The sequence below is a fragment of the Colias eurytheme genome, chromosome 14 (assembly GCF_061535395.1).
Source record: "Colias eurytheme isolate Ceu_HAF_F1 chromosome 14, ilColEury1 Martin Lab GWU primary, whole genome shotgun sequence".
NCBI classification, from domain to species: Eukaryota; Metazoa; Arthropoda; class Insecta; order Lepidoptera; family Pieridae; genus Colias; species Colias eurytheme.
Window position 1 is genome coordinate 9892923 of NC_142993.1, and position 19793 is coordinate 9912715.

Below are 19793 nucleotides of genomic sequence, written 5' to 3' on the forward strand. Positions count from 1 at the left end.
AAGAAACTTTTGTCTTAATATAATAGCGCTGACGGTACATTTGAAGATAAAATCGCTGGAACTACGAAAGTTATCTAAACGCAGTAACACACTCGTATAATATATTTCACTCATCCACCCACATGAGTACGTCTACGCCTTGTTTTTCCGTAACCTACTTTAAGAGAAATGAAATTCAACTAAAATAGCAATGAAAGGGAAACGGACTCATTTCGCTCGACTATTCCAGGCATTTGGAACCTTCTCACGCACGTTACCATAAAGTTTATTTTTAGACTTGGCTATATCTGCGATCAGCGATTAGCCCTATAACCTCAATTAATGCGTAATAAAATAGTCTAAAATCAACGCAATTTGTACTGTATTTGGTTAATTAAGCAACGGTAAAACTTAGGCGTCACTTCCACGAACCGCTTCGTTTTCGTGAATTAACTCCCTGTTACACTTGTTTAACGGTTTTGTTATACGTAAGACAACTGTATATCAATTACAATCATAATTTGAACACAATTTTTTACACATTTAAAGCAATACAAAATAATATTCATTATCTTTTATTGATTTTTCGAATATTTAATTTTATGGTCTATATTTATCTATTGTATATATTATAAAATGCCATGTATTTTAACTACTTGGCATGCTCTTCTTCGTGTAAACAATGTTTCTCTACATTTTTATGAAATACAGACAACTGACATAAGTATCAATTAAATATTATGTATACAACGATTAAAGAAATCATAATATAGTAAATAATAAAGATAAAATCTTATCGTGAGTAGCGTGCCTTTATGCATACCTTAGCGTTACAAATTGGTCTAAATTATGTATTTGTTCCAAAATACCTTCGCCAATTGCCGAATCATAAATACTGTTTATTCTACAGTTCTATAAATAAAATGCTATTTTCCACGGAATAGCATTAACGGTAAGAACTTAGATGACAATCGTATAAAATATCTTGGAAATCTGATAATAGTTACTTAGAAAATACGGCAATGCTTTGACTCTCTAAGAATATAAGTTATTTTAATCTCAGCTTGTTTAAACTTAAAAATCAGCTTGATTATAATAAATTTTCAAGTCAAAGTCCATAAATGAATTCACTGCATTATTCCATAGTAATTATTCCCAATTCGTTATCTACAGTATTGGAATACAATTCAACATCAAGTAAGCCGCTTGAAAACGAATGTTAAATATAAACGCTGCTATTTTAAAACGCGACCCCAAATCGAGCATCGTTCTACATCCCCAAATAAATACCTACAAATAGTTGAAGCGATCTCAAAGACGACAAAACTATTACATCACGGGTTGTTCGCAGCCTAACGAGGAAGTTGGAGAGTAGCCAGGCTTGACTGGGCATAAATTGTGGTCACGCGTCGACCGCTCCAGGCAAATATGACGCGGGAAAGTGAATAAGTGTTGCCATGCAGGACAATGTGTCGTTTTAGCAGTTTTAGTGTTTCGCTCGCTTGCTTTTTCAATTCTTTTGCACATGGCAAGGATGATAATATTTAAAGTGGCGTACTTATTGTAATAGAGTTTTGATTAGCGAATCAAGTCATTATTTTTCTTCCCATCAACAAATAATCCCATGTTAATATAAACGTAAGATTGTTTTATTCTTAAAAACACATTACACAGATTTTGCGGGAAATTTTGTCTATTTGGTTTATATACCAAACATACTTAGTTTATTTTCAAGTCTTATAATATATGATAAGGGCAGAAAGGACTCCTTTTCTTTAACTTATCTTAAGCTGGCTATTTGTTTGCAGACCCAGATACATGTTCAAGGGCTGTAAACTATTATGTCCGCTTTAACGTGAAATAAGGTCCTTATAATTGAAGGCACTGAGATGTGGTACGATATGAATAGACGTTATTATCGGAGCATTCGCGTTGTTTCAATCGATTTTTACACTTATATACCACCGTCGTTACTACAACTCTGTAAAGGGAATTTTTTAATCAACGTTTCCTTTTAAAATTAAATTGTATTAGATTCTTGAAAAGAATAGAACATTTTATACGGAAAAAAAGGTCACTCAACCGCGATCTTTAAAATTAAAGTCTTTTGTCAAAGCGCGCAACCTCAAATTGAATCTAATAAAGCAAGTTTACCTTTTTACCAGTAATAAGGTATTTCAGAACATTTTCCCAGGGTTTATTTAAAATGTGAAAATAATTCCTTATTATTTAAGCGTTTATAATTTTATTTTCTTTTGACCTAAAAGAGGTGCTAAAAATAAAATAATAAGCGTAGCTAAATATTATATCATAAATTATATTAAAGCTTGTATTGAATTTATACATTTACAAAATAATAAAGCATAAAATAAGCACCATGCCAGCGTCATATTACCTACATGATAGCTCATAGTTTCACCAACAAAAATACCGCTTATAAAATGTCAAGTTCTGAAAATTCAAATGCGAATATAGCTGCAAATTGCAATCTCATTTTACACGTAAATGGTAATTGCCAAATTAGGGTATTCGTGTAACACAAACAAGTAATAATAGCGACGTGCAGACCGTTGTATTAAATGTTATTGGGTGACAATGAATCCAATTTTGCGCCTCAATGAATCGCGTCAATATTGTTTTGTTCCTCAAAAAGTTAGGTGTCATTTCTATTCAAGCGATACAATTTTTGTGTGATTTTTAAGATGCTCACTTTTATAAGAGACAGTTTTTTTTGCTCAAATTATTATAGTTATGAAACTTTAAATGTGTTACATATTACTCGTCGTCGTCGTCGTCGTCGCCGTTTCAGCCTAGGACAAAGGCGGGAGACCTTTGTCCTAGGCTGTCAAGGATTTCCAGTACGACCGGTCACCGGCGGCCTGCATCCAGCGGCTCCCTGCCACTCGGACCAGGTCGTCTGTCCCTGACTAGGTCGTCTGTCTTATTACTATTTTCAGTTAATAAAATGTTGCACAATACTAACATCAAGAATACAGTTTACAAAAACAAAAGCTGTGTTATTTAAAAATAAAAGAGTATCTTTTGGAAGTGTGTTGTCTTTCTCGTAAATCTAACCATTAGCTAGAAACGTGTGCCGTGTAGGTAGTTTGTTACCGTTACATTTGGACAGCCGCGACATTTATTGATTTAAGAGCTTTATTTTAGTTCCAATTATGGCCATGTAACATCAATTAAATTTATTTGCTACTCAATTACTTTGAACGAGTTCGTGGGTTGTTTTTTAACTGAGTAATTTTGTACTCGTTAATCGTTTAAAAAAATCACTTTAATCAAAGAAATAAAGTTAAATGGGATGACTATCTATCTATCTATTCACAATTTCATGGGCAAATCTTATACTATATAATATTTTAAGAAACTCAATCATTCATTCCGTTTTATGCACCACTCACCAGCATCAAATGCAATAAATACTACAGTCGCTACACACCGTCAGGATACAAGATGGCGATGTCTTCCGAAGTGAGAACTCGACAGCAACAGAAACCATAACTATGCGAGCACAAGCACATATTGCCTACTGTTTGGCATCTTCCTCTTTTGGCATCGATATCACAGAACAGACTCAGCTTAACCACACATGAATATTTATACAACCCCCATTTAGTCGTCTACAAATTATGCTATTCGATATAATTGCATCACGGATTGTAAAGATGTTTTGTACAAATTGCTATTGGAACTATACGATATTTCATTATTGGCTCTCAAACTGTCATTATAGAGAGTTCATTGTATTATGTATTGCAGTGTTTAATTTAGTATCTTGCGAGCTTTTCAAATTAGTTCCAAGTCGCGTAAAGACAAATTTCATTACACACAACATTCTATGATTTTAATTTCATATAGACAGTGAAATGTATTATAAATATTTTCCTTAGATTTATAAATCTTGTACGTAAAAATTATGAAATGAATTGAAGGTTTCTACAAATTAAACGATGTTAAATGATGATAAACGAGGGTTCCTGTTTGACGGCTATTATGACTTCGGTATAAATTAATGATGATGAGAGAAAGGGGATATTACTTATGTTAATTTCTATTATTCTCTATAGATCGATACTATATCTTTCTCATTTGTACTTTAAATTATGTCTAGAATTCAAATGTTAGTTGAAAATTTAAATTTTATTAATTAATTCTTAATGATAAGAACTTATTTCGTTTGCTATATAAATTGAATAACCAAAGGCAACCTTAATCTTAACCGCATTTTAATCTTATGCTATCTCTCAATAGTTAAAGTTGATTAAAGTAATAAAACAAATAATGTCTCACGCCTACATAAAGATCGTTAAAAATGAACCAATGACCTGTCGATAGACCCTAAATAAATAAACAAAATGAGTAACATCAACATGTCTAAGTTTAACTAATTAATAATAGAACATAGTCTCTTATAGCATGTTATATGGAAATAGGTATGACCTTTATATTTTTAGCCCTATCGCTAATAGTGTGTATTATAAATATATCTGGGGCAGTTTTACGTTACATAATTTAGTACTACGCGCTTCGATCGATTTCAACTGAATCGACTCGCAGATTACAGACCATTGACCATTCATCATTGTTCATTTGTCTTCACTTGGAACATTTAAGTACCAATTTATTGATTAAACGTAAAACGTGTATTATTTGTGAGCGATGACGTGAGCAATTACGTGTAATCTATGGTAATTTAATGAACGAACCTTTTGTTTATTTGAACACTCGTTTGTTCGCTACGGTGTTAGTAAATATTTAAGGATAGTAAGTCTTGAGTAGGGTATGAGATATAGGTGTGATGATAATATTATAGAACACTAGCGCCCCGGCTTCGCCCGTGGTACATATTTAGCAATAAAAGGTAGCCTATGTTCTTTCTCAGGGTCTAAAGATTGTCTGTGCCAAATTTCATCAAAATCGGTCCAGTAGTTTAAGCGTGAAAACCATACATACATACAAACCTTTCATCTTTATAATATTATTAGTATAGATGAGAGTTTTTATAATTAAACTACAAGCATACCGACTAATATATAACTTTATCAGATAAAAGTATAGTTTTAAAAAATTGAAAATAGATTAAATAAGATAAGATTAACTTTTGAAATTATTGTATGAAATGTAGGTATGTACTAGGTTTCAAATAATCTGTCAGTTTAAAAGTAGGTAATCGGCCCTAAAGGAGTTGGTTACATAAAACATACAGAATAAAGGCGAGTTAAAAAGGTAAAAACTTCCCGTGAGTAATTAAATAAATACGACATTCGGCTTTAAATACAATTGAAGCGTTAAAAAAACCTGTATAATTTTAACGTAATAAAGTACCTTAGGTATATCAGAAATAATACCATCGTTGAAAATATTGTCGACTATTTTAAGAAATAAACGGTTAAACTCAATAAATTATGTAACAACAGGGAAAGATAGCGTTTTGGGCTCCAAAAATGGATCATAAAGTAAAATATCCGTTGCGAGGTCGTGCGTGAACATCAAAAATGCTGACTTAAGAATTTCCTCTTTCGTTAAAACGTCCAAGGAGAGTGTACCAAAAAATGTATACATTTTTTTTTTAATTTTAACATCATACAAATATGGGAAAAGGGCAAAATTTGCATTTGCTTGTTAATTATTTTTGTTCTTTCATGTTAAGGTTGGGTTTACTCTACATCTCTTTATATTTATTATGTAACAATGAATTTAACATGTCTTGTGAATATCATGATATTATTTTTTATTTTATATGTCACTAATCGATGTCGTCTACATTGACTGATTGATAAATAATATCCAATTCAATTCATTCAACCACTACGGCATAAAATATAAAACCTCTTTATCACACAGCGCCATACAAGAACTACTCCGGTTATTGTATACTAATCACATCCTACGCAAGCATAGTATTATAGTAAGATATTGTAAAGTAAAAGCTAGCCAGTGTGGCGCTCAGACACCCCATTGAGCCCAGATTTCCTGCATTGACGGCTTATAGGAGCAATAAACCACCCATATTATGATTAATAGCTTACGATATCAAACGCCCACTCACTTACTTCCGAATCTTGAGTAACTGCTTTTCTTAATGTAAAGCAAGCGTTTTCATTTTCATTCATGAGATTTTATTGCTCTTCAGCTTATTTAGCGTTAATTATTTGAAAGAGCGCGGAAATTATCATCTATCGACGAAAATATTTAAGTAAGCATTCAAACTAAGATTTCAAATGAACTCTTAAATATATTCACTTGGATTCCAGTCATTGTCACCTTTGTAATCAATAATCTTAAATCAAGTGATGAGTGAAGGCATCTCAGAAGCATTGGAATGGAGGCTAAAGAAAGCCCCTCGACGGGGACACGTACGGCGACGCTTCGTAAATATTCATCAGTAAAAGGACCCCGACTTTCAGTTCAAGCACAAAATACTTAACCTGCTTCCTTTTTTTAAATTGCTTCCTCAACGCTAACTTATTTATTCTAAGCGGAATCATGCAGCCTAAAATAATTGTTGACGTAAAGCAATTATTTTTTCTGTCGAGTCTAAATGGCATTTTTAAATTTTAATTCCCTTGCTGAAGCGAGATCCTGTCTTTCTTTGTAACGCGATCTCTTCATTTAAATACTAAAGAATTAAAAATTACAAGAATGTTCAACTTTTATTAATCTAAAGTCTAAACAGATACAGTCACGTAATATGATACAATTAATACACACATACAAACAATATGTAAGAAATACTAAAATAATAAGCTAAAGCAACAAAATAATTGGAAACGTATCCATTTGTTCAGCCATAAGAAGTAAAAACAGTCCTTAATTCAAAATATCGAATTGCAAAGATCCTTTAAAAATAGCTTAATATTTGCAGCCGAGTCTCAGCAAATAAATTCGTTATTGGTTTAAGTCGTAAACGTTGCCAGAGATTGAAAAGAAAATAAACTTTTTAAATGGAATCAAGGTAGCGACAACAAATAAATAGAAACTTCTTGGTAGCCTTTCACTATCTGTGTTGTTTATTAACGTGGCGCTCACTTTAATGAAGAAAAGGATTTTATGGCTAATGTTTTTAAAAATAATTGTTTCTTGTGACGTCGTGGGCTTCGTGTTCTTTCTCTGTCTCTATAATGAAGCCTACTAGAAAAGATATAAACAAAGTTCCTGGCAAATTACCAAAAGATTAATTGAAATATCTTGAGCATTGTGTTAAAACCTGTAAATTGTCATTTTTCTTCTTGTTAAAACTTAAAATTTACATTCATAATAGCTTTCCGCTCGCGGCTTCGCCCGCGTTTTCAATGAAAAACCCGTATAGTTCCCGTTCCCATTGGATTTCCGGGATAAAACCTATCCTATGTGTTAATCCAAGTTACCCTCTATATGTGTGCTCAATTTCATTGTAATCGGTTCAGTAGTATTTGCGTGAAAAAGTAACAAACACACACACACACACACACACATTCTTACAAACTTTCGCATTTATATAGTATTAGTAGGATTTGTTCTTCTAACGAAACTTATTACTAACTAACCCATTGAGCCCCGAACGGCCCGATCGGTCCACGACACAATAAATTTTCTATTGTGTCTGTGATTCCGGGGCCTGAGTTAGGTACTAAACGCATACAAACAACGCCTGTAATCTTCGTCAACAATTAGAAAACCAGATAAAAATAGAATAAATAGATACGTATCTATCTGCACACTGGGGATTTACGAAAAGACAACACGAAGAAAAAGAAAGTCAGCGGTAAAGTTTAAACTCGAAACTTCAATTCAGCATCGATGTATAAACTATGGGAAAGTTGACTTCGGCAATAAGACCGTAGTATTTACAACTATATTCTTATCACGTACATCGCCAGACGAGAGTAAATTGAAGTTATGTTCGCAACAATATAAATAGAAAGGGAAATAAATATGGATGCGTAATAGACTTCGCAGAATCTCCGAGCGTAAAAGATAAATATACATTTATGCACATCGTAGCTGAACTACTTATTGCTACGATTGTACTACGTGATCAACAATAATCTATTCCTTAGGAAGCCCAACCATTCGCTTTTTCTAATCTCGGTATTTTCCTCATTTTCGTGAATGTAGTACTTGTACTAATCCAAATTTATTAGCGATACATTTTAATCCTAAACATAATTTGATAGTGTTAAATTGCCTGTGTTCCGAATTTTAGCGCATTAATTAGAGGCATATTTCATTGGTAGTACCTAATGTAATGCAAATGGGCTAATTCATTACAATAAATCATTTCTCTTATTACTAAATGCTATAAAAAATAATCATTGAATATGGATTAAGTTTGTATCTTTTAGTCCGTAAATAATTGCAATAAAATTTAAGAAAAATAAATTAAGCAATCTTATATGCTCTGATTATAGTTAGTAACGGAAAATGTTCTAGATTTTCCATAAAAAGACATACCCCATCTCAATTACTGCAACGGAAAGGTCGCCAGTCAGTCTAGGTATTCTGATCTTCCGTTGACTATCAACATCGCCCACGACTAGGACTGTATTTACTTACAATGTCAACTTAATGATACCCATTAACTCGATACTCATTAAGCCAAGCAAATGTCTTGCTTTCCACGAACTAATTATTTGTAAACTATAAGACTCGCTAAAGTATACAGAACAGAATAAAACGAGCCGTTTTATAGCTGCAAGATAAATATCCAAGTTATTTTTAGTAGATCCAATAAAAACAAAACTTTGTCGGAGAATTTGCAAATTTATAGTTCTCAGCTGTAATTGAGACCGTCAATATCGGACTGCACGATAGACCGCCATTTTGTTTATACAATTGATGAGGCCCTTCAAGCTATTGATTTTATAATAACAATACATTTGTAACTTGTAAAATGGAAAGAATAAACAAATAAGTTTATTGTTTACACTTTCCTTAATAAAATCAAGTAAATTGTGTAAATAATAGTGTCGGTAGAAATCGAAAGCAATAAAAATAAAATAAAGGAAAAATAACACGCTTATTTTTAAATAAAAATTTACTACGGTTACAAAACCAATTTCAATTTGATAAAATTTTCCTCAATGAAATTAATCTCAACACGATGCTAGCACAATAAACTTCTCTTTAATTATGATATATTTATAGTACACATTTTGAATAAAAGGAAATTCCTACGCAAGGAAATTATTTTAAATTGATTTTATTTGTATGCCCTGTTTACGAATACATAAGACGTCGCGCAGCCCGCAAAGCTGAATGAATAGATAAATGTATACCGTAGACCGTAGAGGTCGCGCAATCGAGCTACGACCCAAAGGGCGGAACCTCACATGCAGCGAAAAGCGGAAGAAAAACTGAGTTATCAATATATAATAAATAATAAAATTTCTGGCAGCTCTGACGCCTATTATAAACTTAAATATTTATGTACCAACTTAAAACTATAAAGATTAATTAACGCTTTAAGTTTATAATATCGACAAGTATCGTCATCATTCATTGATTAATCGATGTAGCAATTAGGTACGTGATGAGTTTAATGTGTAACAACTTTGGATTAAAGACATAAAATTCCTCAGAGGTTTTTTTCAAAAAGCTTTATTATAATAAGTATCAAAGCTATAAATAAAATTTAAATCATTACATTTATATTTCCGTACAACACAAAACATAATAAGCGAAATTTATTCATGAATAATAATATTTGAAGCGTTAAATTAAAGCCAATTAAACAAGTGCGAATCACATCTGGAATTTCACAAGGGATCCATATTGTTTTTAAATAATATGCATACTTAATTTTTTGCAAATTGTACACACCATATTAAAAATTTATAAATATACAAACGAGATTTATTTTTGAACGTAATTTAAAATTGCGACCAGACTTTTACGGATTAATAACTATTTTTTTAATCTTATTAAAGTTTATCGCTTCCGCTCAAGCTCCGCTCTTGGAAGCAAAGCCTTAAGCCCCGGCTGGCTAAAAATAGACGCTCACGATAGAGTAGCCGGCCCTCTACGACGCGAAGTTATTGTGAAATACGGCGCTTTCTAAAGAGCCTACATTAAATTTAATACGGTTTTTAGCACCTGGTTTTTACGTTTCTCTCCTATATATTTGGCGTTTATGGGCACGTGGGATTGATATTGAATTGAACTGGTTTAAATTATTTGTATTGATATTTTTTTCAAGAAATACATATCACATTTTATTTTGAGACAGGAATAGTTTTTATATATGATAATACCAATCTATCTTTACTAATATTTTGTTGAGAATAAAAATCAAATGAAATAATCGTCCAACGGCACTATTACATAATTTAAAAAAAAAGTATTTTATCGTGGGCTATCAAACAAGCTCATTTTTGTCCATATTTATGTGGTATTTATTTGTTGAAACTGTAAGCGTATATAAATAATCAATATATCATAACTCAATAAAAAATTAATTACAAATACGAGCACGAACAATTTATCAATTGAAATCGAATTAACATTCAAATTTATTTTATGGAGATTCGACGGGAAAGCTGACTCGTTAGATTAGTTTGTAAACCTAATTAACGTGACTTGCTCTGAATTCGTAATATTTGATACATCTCCGACGTTATATTGGGCCTTATTTAATGATCATTGAATGTAGATAAATCAAACGTAACTCGTCGTTGGTCTATTAATTGTAAACTTAAAATAATTCATAACTGCATAGTAGAGTAAGTACATGAGAAAAATATTTTTTTTATATTTTATTGTTGGTATACACTATGCAATAACAACAGTATAATGGTGCTTAACCACCAGAGATGTGCTTTACATCTATGCTAGGAAAATGTAAGACGGTTTCCACCAATGCAACGCTATGTGTATTAATGAATATGATTGGTGGATAACAAACGCATCTACAGCAACGTAGCATAGCACATCTCTGGTGGGAATGCACCCCAATACTTAAGTATGTATTTGGTAATCTGTGGTAATACATTACCAAGACTTTTCAGCCTACGTTACGTAACGGGCAGAAATACGGATTTCCCGCTAGTAATTAGCAGCTTCCATGAACCCTAGAACGGGCGAAACCACAGAGAGAAGGGGAGCACGTAATCATTACCTATCTTGTTACACTTGATACCCAAACCACAAATTAGTCGGTACTGGCTTATCGGATATCGATATGTGTTGAAATTGTTCATGAATTTAACATCATGCATGTAAAATGTAAATATTTGCACTTGTTTTACGTAAGGTCAAACTGTTCAGAAATACACATTGTACCTAATGACTACACTTACCAATGTTCTACTATGTATCAAAATAAAATACTGAAAAAATAAAATAAATAATAATAGCTTATTTTACACCAATAAATTGTTCAACACCGAAAAATATTTCAAAAGAAAATCCGAGCTACACCGCGGCAACACAAAAAAGTCGAGGGCATTAGTTTTAAGTCAAATAAAACAACAAATTGTTAAAGGGCCTCCGTGGATCGAAAAGGTTGATTGAAATTCTACCTCAAAGGACAGTCCCTTGCTGATTAGATTACTAACATACGTTTGAAGTGGCACGTGGATGATTCACTTTATAATCACTCAAATACGTGGATTTTGAGGGATAAAGATGGAATAAATTAGAGATATATTTAATGAATTTATCCGGCGTGTGATCACTGTAAATTAAAAGGAGCTACATAGACAAAGATGGACAAAAGTGTATGCCCTGGTTTTTAAAGTTTCGCCCACTGTGAAAGACTATTTGTTTCCAGTTCAATAAACAGAAAAGCTCTTTTTTTTGGGTCTTGGCCATTTTTTACCATTCGAAACCTCTTTACTGAGTAACATAGGCTATTTAATTAAACCTGGTAGTGTGAATAATAACTAACTACTAATCTTTTTCAGAGTGTCCGCCAGCCGCGGACGGCATGGAGAGGTTCGCGTGTCCCACGCCGGACCGCCAGGGCCGCTACAGGTGCATCGACGACCACGTGCTGTGCGACGGGTTCATCGACTGCCCTAGTGGGGAAGACGAAGATCGCCAGTCCTGCATGTTCTATAAAACGGTGAGTGACTCAACGCTGTAGTTTGTTTTAGAACGAAGTTCCTTATCACGCGTTTCGAAAGGGGGCTAGGCGGAATTAAGACCAAAAGTTGTAACGACACTTTTTGCCATAGTTTTAACTTTTTAAGCCGTGCGGCGTGTGCGTTTTACTCTCTCTCTCTCTATAGAAAGCAAGCCAGTTATTTTAGTTCGTTCCATCCGGGTGTGCTTTAAGGCCCTTACACACGACGTAAGTTCTTGCCTTTTGCATACAATTAAATTTAAGCAACAAATTACTTGTGTAGTTTAGACATAACGTAGTTAACAAACTTGATGTTTTCATTCCAATTTTTCTACTTATACTCGCGTGTAAACAGTTGCTTTCAATAATTGACAATTATTGCGCCTTAATAATGCATTCAATTATTGCTGTTGAATTTACAAGCAAATGGCTTCATGTAAATGGATTTTATAGACGGTAGGCATGCGTCAATAGCAAGACTAGACTGGCAGTCAGAACTGCTTTTTTTCTTGTATACGTGCTCTTGTTTTGCCAGTATAAAGCTCTCGCTTTAGGTATAGCAGGTATTGTCAACAGCAAAGCTCGGCACTAGGAGCGACTTGATTTTAACTGAACGTTTGAGAATAACAAAGAAAATCTACAAAGCCTCTTCCAAAAATAGTATACAGTTTCCAAAAATGTTATCTCAATATAATCTTGTTATCTTTAGGTACTTATAAAGATATACATGAAACATATTTTATCATTGAATGAGTAAAACAGAAAATAGGTATGTGCAATGCACAGAAAGTATAAAAACCAGTCAATCTAAAAACTCAATTAGTAGATACTAAATACGGAATAAAAGATTTGAGTTACAGAAGAAACCTAGAAAGTCAAAAATATGTTTACTGAAACTTCTAGAAAGAAAATAATGTCTTCTAGATTGAAGATAAACGGTTTGATTACTCCCGAAGAATTTATATCACATTTTGTTCCAGCCAATTAACGCTAGAGAATAGGAAGAAATACGTTTTACGACTTTAGATAGGTGTAATATGTCTATTAACGTAACTGATGGACTTCCTCTGTTAACAATTAGGTAGATATCTTCGTGCATTTTCAATTAAGTCTATACATAATTTGGTTTAAACTTGGTTTAAATTAGTAATATATAATTGTCAAAGTAAAAAATACAGTAAAATGTAAACAATTAGGAATGCAGAATTTCTTATTTTAAAAGTTTGCCATTTTCAATAGGTCAATCGAACACTTTGTAACTTCGATAATCCGCTGTTTCATTTATTCATAAACTATTAAACAGGGTATAGCAGGAACTCGATGTGTAACGATCAGGAAATAATATAATATTGATATGTTTCAGACGAAGGCCCACTTGGACGTACTCGCCGACGCGCTACTGCGGTGGGCGCGCGGCCGCTAAGCATCCCTCCGAACCCACATTCTGTACTCAAACATTCCATCAGTGAGTCTCAAATAGACTGAGATTGTATTGATCCTGTTAAGTTAAGCTGCGGACGGCATTGACATATTTGGACGCAACCAGCCGAGTTAATTAGAGACGTTATGAAACATATCAAGTAGTGGTGCAGTCTGCCGGTGACCGCTAACGCGTAGTGTAAGGACTCCCAGTGACCCATTCGTTGTCTGTGCAAGTGCGGCAAATTGTAAACGGATTGTTGATACCTGGTTACGTCAAAATAATCTCTCGGCAGCTATATTTCCTCAATGTTTATCTTCTAGCAATTATTAAAACTAAAATGTGAGACTGGTAGTCGCCATTGTTAGTCGGTAGAACGTACATATAAATATTTTAGTTTAAAGTTCATTTGACATAATATGAATGTTATCTATTTGTTATCGTATTTATTCAGTATAGTTTTAATTTTTATGCATTCCTTGAATTGAGGGTTGTAAGTAAATAAACGTTCAGTAATGTACATAGGTTATTGACTATTGATTATTTGTATTTATTTAAATTTCGGCCTATATTTGGCGAACTGCACACGACTAGCAGTTGTTAAATGCTATAGTTATTCCTATATATTATTTATAAAGTATATAAATTAATTTTTCTAATAAGGGCTTACGAAGTTCAAGTGATCTTTGACACAAACGGTCTTCTTTCTAGGCAGCTATTAATGTATAAAAATTCAAGAAGATTAATTAATGTTTTGTTTACCTTTAAGCACAAATTAATTATTATATTATTACATTCGAAATCATAACTGTCGATATTAACTTAGCCTGTTTGCCGAATAAGTCTGACTATCTTACCTATTGTACTTAATTGTTGATCGTTTAATTTAATATGCCATGTTTTTTTATTTCTTTTTATTTTTATGAATACTATTACCATTGAATTATTATTTCTATATAATGAGAAATCTGCGGCATTAATGAATAAGTAGTTGTAGAAACTTAACGAATCAAAATATTAAAAATATAATTTTTATTATTTTGTATTATTTTATAATGTGATACGGGTATGGGAAGATACATTATTCATTTGAGTAGGTATATATTTTTTTCCTGTTATTTTTATTATGTATAGAGCTTTCTATGGTAAACATTGTTGTTCGCATCATTTTATAATGATTTTAAGAAAGTAGATATATAGATCATAATCTCATTATTTGTCGTCATTAAAATCGTAATTATTACCATGTGTAATTTCTAAATTGTGCTATTATATTATAATTAGAAACATTTATCTGATGTTATGATATAGCTTAATATTGAAAGTAGTAATTAAAGATGTATTTACGAAGTAGATCTGCATTTATTGTAAAATTATATTAAAATTTAAATTATTGCACCAAATTATATGAATAGATATCTAGTTATTATAAGCACTGTATTTTTGTGTCTAGTAGATTATAAATGTATTGTTTAAAATTATCGTACTCAGATGTCTTTACGTAAATTATTAAAGATAATATTATTAGTAATATAATTTTAAATATTGATAAGATATTTTAGGATGCGAACTTCAATGTTGATGATAAATCTTTGTGATACTAAGGAGGCCGATCAAAGTAAATTGATTGCTTTTTTGTTGAAATAAACACCGTTGTAGTCTGATAGAACTTAGGTTCTTGAGCCATCAGACTCTACGGTATTTATAAAAAAATAAATAAATTAATAATTTTCTTTTAAATAAATTTTATAAGCTTTGATCAGTAGTATCACAAACGAATTATCTGTTCTTTTTAATTGATTATTCACATTAATTTATTTTTTATTAGCGCTACTTAATGCCAACGAATTTTCTTGTATGTAGTTCATAATAAATTTGTCAATTATTTATTTTAAATATTCGAGTACTTATAATTATAAATTTCGTAATTTTATTGTTAAGAATTTGTTCAAGTGAAAGAAACGTGAGGACATACACCAATTTTAATTAAAACTGATATTACTTTTATCTGTTCTCTATTGTAAAGGAACGGACTGTCTAAACTCCAAACTGTATTTTATGTGAATTGATTTAATCCCTAAATATCTAAGTACTACTGCTTTATATAATTTATGACTTCAATAAGACTTTTCGGCAACGTGAATGATTCGCCCTTATCGTTTTCATTAAGTAATTTCCTCGATATACCCACCAGTTTCATTAGATCTAATTGTAATACTTATAAATATTATACCTATAATGTATTTGCACTCAAAATTTGCCTGTTTCGTATTTGCACTGCAATTTATTGTGATATTTTATATATTTTAGATTAAGGTGCAAATCATGATCTCGAGAATAGACTATATATCCTTCGATAAATTAGTTTGTATACATCTATTATACGTTACCACGTTGCATGTCTGTATATAATACAGGCTAACATGACCGTTTGTCGTGCAAAATAACAATTATCAGATGTTAGTTAGCATTTTTATTCAATTGAATGCACAATGCAAAAAAACGCTAAACGACAAAATGGCCAACTCAATTTCATGCCTAAGCCGGCTTTTGCTTTACTTTAAGCACGTATCTACACTTAAAAAATTAATGTTACTAAATGGTGTGTATCTGTGTTCTATTCTAGATATAATGGTAACTCTATAACGTTGATTTTGATGCAAAATATATTATTCTCGCAAATATAAAAAGTGTGTGATTACAAATTATAGCTGGTTGCATTAAAGTATTATTGTCTCGTTCAATTCACCTTTTCATAAACGACGACTGCTATATTGTTATTATGTTTATGGAAAATGCGCTTAGCTACTGTTTGTATTCATCCTTTACTACGAGAATACTATATTGAATTACATTCTCAGTAGATCTTCCTATACAACAATCGTACTCTAAAGTAGGTATTTCATATTTTGTGGTGATATATCCTGCTAAACCTTTACACCAACCAACGGATAAATTAATCAATGAGCATTGATTACCGCATCCACCATACGTTATTGCATTTATTAGTCCATGGTTATTGTTTAAAAACAAATATTTTTAGATGACACACTTGTAGTAAATATAGGATTTGTACTTTGGTTTTTCTTTGTTATAAGTCTCATACTAAACTTTCATAGAAATGCGACAACCGCAGTTATTCTTGAAGACAAACTGTATGTTACTCTATGATTTAGTCAGCTGTTTTCTGAATGATATTATTTAAGAGTGCAACTATTTTTGTAGATACGTATATACGTTCAATTACCACTAGATAGAGATTTACATATTATATTTTCTCATAATGTTATGTTTGCCAAAGAAGACAAACAATGTAAGTAACTATTCTTCTTACCGCACAAAATTGAAAGCATTAACAATTTTTAGAACATTCTATTTACAGACAGAGAGCATAGATGCTAATTTTCCATAGTTTCCACAAAGGCGTTTTGCTCAGACTGTTGTCGCTGCGTAGCCTTTGAAAAAGAATAACTTTGAGAGAATTTCAATTCAATTGCAACACCATTTTTAATTTCATTTATTGTACATTTTTCCACTGCATTATTATTGACGTCACGACAGTTAATTCTCTCAGAGAATATTCCTAAAATTTCAACCTAGTCACGGGTGAGTTGCCTTAACATTTTTAAGCATAATGTGTAAGCAACTCACATGGCGGTAATCTTATAACGACTACGCTATTTTGTAGGCGTAATATACTTTTGGACTATTTATTACGTATTGTTAATTACTATATATGTTGTATTAAGATAAAAAATCGAAAAATAAAAATAAATGTTAATAAATGCCTCAGCCAGAAGAAAGCAGTGTTTTAATTATTATCCTCTAACGACATACTCATCCCAAGAAGATCCAATTACAGAGTAGAATATCTCCCATTTTATTTAATAAACGATAAACATTGTAACGGCCTTTTCAAATAGGTACATAATTATGCTTGGTGTTCCAATAGGAAAACATGGGGAAAGCAAGCAGTACCTAGTCCTAGTATAGGTATATTAAGAAGAGCTGGAACGTCAACACATTTACACATTGCACATGTTAGGCCGGGAGATACTGACACAAAATTTCGGGTCATTTGTAACAGGATGGCGGTCTAGAGGGGTCTTAGTACGCAATTGTCATTGCGTACTAAAAGTATGGCATGGCGATTTTCGTAAATGTCTGCACGATGATGATTACCTGTGCAAAAGTTAGCCTGGTACAAATGGTTGAATTGTTTTTTTTTTTAATCAACGCATCGCGTCGGTATGGGGGGCTGTAAGTTACACCGGAAAAGTATGGCATGACACTACCGCCTACATCTTTTTTATGGGCTATCGGTAAATTCTAAGATTTTTGTGTTACAAATCGTTTGACTTTCGCTATTTATCCGACGAGTTCGACTAACGCCCACGCGACTAGTCCGCCGGTACCAGCGTTCTGACCATCATTTTTCTTTTAGTCATTGCGTAATAAGACCTCTGTAGAACCGCCATTCTGTTACAAATGACCCGAAATTTTGTGTCAGTATCTCCCGGCCCATGTATGTGTCATATTTTGCAATTGTTTATAAATACAGGGTGATGTAAGTAATTGGTGTAGTACGAATATCTAAAAATCTATGAAGAATTTTTTGATACAGTAAATGGAAGAATTATAGACTATTTTACAGTATTTAATAAAATCATTTAATTTTTTGTTCATTTTCATTAGAAATGTCAATTTTTCTCACCAAGGTGGAAATTTGGATTATAAGGATCTTGTTAGAAAAATATATAAATTTTGACTAAAATCGGCATTTTTTTTTCAAAAATCAAATTACTAATTAATAATCAGAGTTATCACATTATTAAAAAAAATAAGCCAAACAACAACCATCCGTGTGTTGGGAGTGAGCGCACGTGTTATTTGTATTGTTTTTATGACCTGAAATTTAATTATTATTTGATAATTGAATAATTACTAATACTTTTATCCAGTTGATTATTATTAGAATAAATAATTAAGTTCATCAATTGATTTACTTTTAAATTATAATTTTACAGGTAAATTATGAGAGCTTTCATAATTATATTTGCATATATTTATCTACAACGCACCATTTTACAATTCAAGTCTAAAATGAAACTAGAGTCGCATTTATTGCACGCCTCATAAGCGAAGCGTTGAGGTGGGTACTACTGTCACTTCGCGCAAAACATCTGATTTTTCAAACTTAAAATGTCTTTATGTATCATACATTGCACTTGTAAGATAATACATACACACACATATTAAGAAAAAACACTATTTTTAACGTTCATGATATTTTTGATGTCATTTTTGTTATTTAAACTAGTTTAAAAACAGTTTAAAAAAGTTCTGTCTTGGACGTCCGTGTGTCTGTATGTGCGGATCCTTTTTCTTGTTAACACAATAGCGACCGAAATACTTTACTAATCGAGTCTTTTTTTTTCTCTTACGCTTGAGTATGCTCAGGAATAGAACCCTTTCATTTTTCAGGGTCTGATTCGATGTGGTTTAATTGTTATTAAATAAACAAAAATAATAATTAATAAATATTTATTAAAAAAAAATTATGAGGCGTGCACTTTTGGATTTTCCAAATTATTTTTGAACATACTGTAAGTGAAATTGCATAAGTGTGAGTACTGTGAACATGCCAGCTTTCCTTAATTGACCGATATGCTTAGATCATTAAGTAATGGATGGAGCACGCTGGCAAATGTTCTAACTAAACTTTCTGCCGATTTTGGTGCGGGGAGGGTAACTCACACTTTGAAAAACAATCACACATTCACAAAAATAATTTGTGTCTTTACAAACTCAAACTAATACAAAATTGGCAGACTAGCATGTTTTTGCACACATACATCGATTACACAGAAAAATCTCTGTACATATACGTAATAATACAATCGCTCTAAAGGGATGTAACCATATCGATATTACAAAAATAATAATTTTGTTGAAATTAGAAATAACATTAATATTATATTCATAAAAAATACTACACAGGTCATTTGTAACGTTTTCATCATTATTATATGCATACGAAAAAACAATAAAACGCCATTTTATTTGTATTTGAATATGTATTTATTCAACACATCACATATTATATTCAATAAAATAAATATCGGTACAGAAATTTTTATTGAAGTGAATACTTCTTCTACAAAAAAAACGGCTAAGTGCGAGTCGGACTCGCGCACGAATGGTTCCGTACGATTAAAATGTTCTGCCAGTTAAAAGTAGCCGAGCGTAAATTTTAATAAATAAATATATACAAGATTTATAAATATTATATTTTATAAATAAACATTATACTCCTTTTATGCAGTTGTGTAAAATTGT

General features: G+C 31.9%; 1 protein-coding gene across 1 annotated transcript in view; it reads left to right on the forward strand.

The window, feature by feature from the left end:
* The window catches only part of jeb (low-density lipoprotein receptor domain-containing jelly belly protein), a 48599-nt gene extending 33944 nt beyond the window's left edge, over positions 1–14655 (forward strand). Inside the window, exons 2-3 of the mRNA XM_090109582.1 lie at positions 11874–12034; positions 13398–14655. Of these exons, the coding sequence (XP_089965708.1) occupies positions 11874–12034; positions 13398–13457 (221 nt within the window). The 3' untranslated portion in view covers positions 13458–14655. The remainder of the gene's footprint in view (positions 1–11873; positions 12035–13397) is intronic.
* The last annotated feature ends 5138 nt before the right edge of the window (positions 14656–19793 follow it).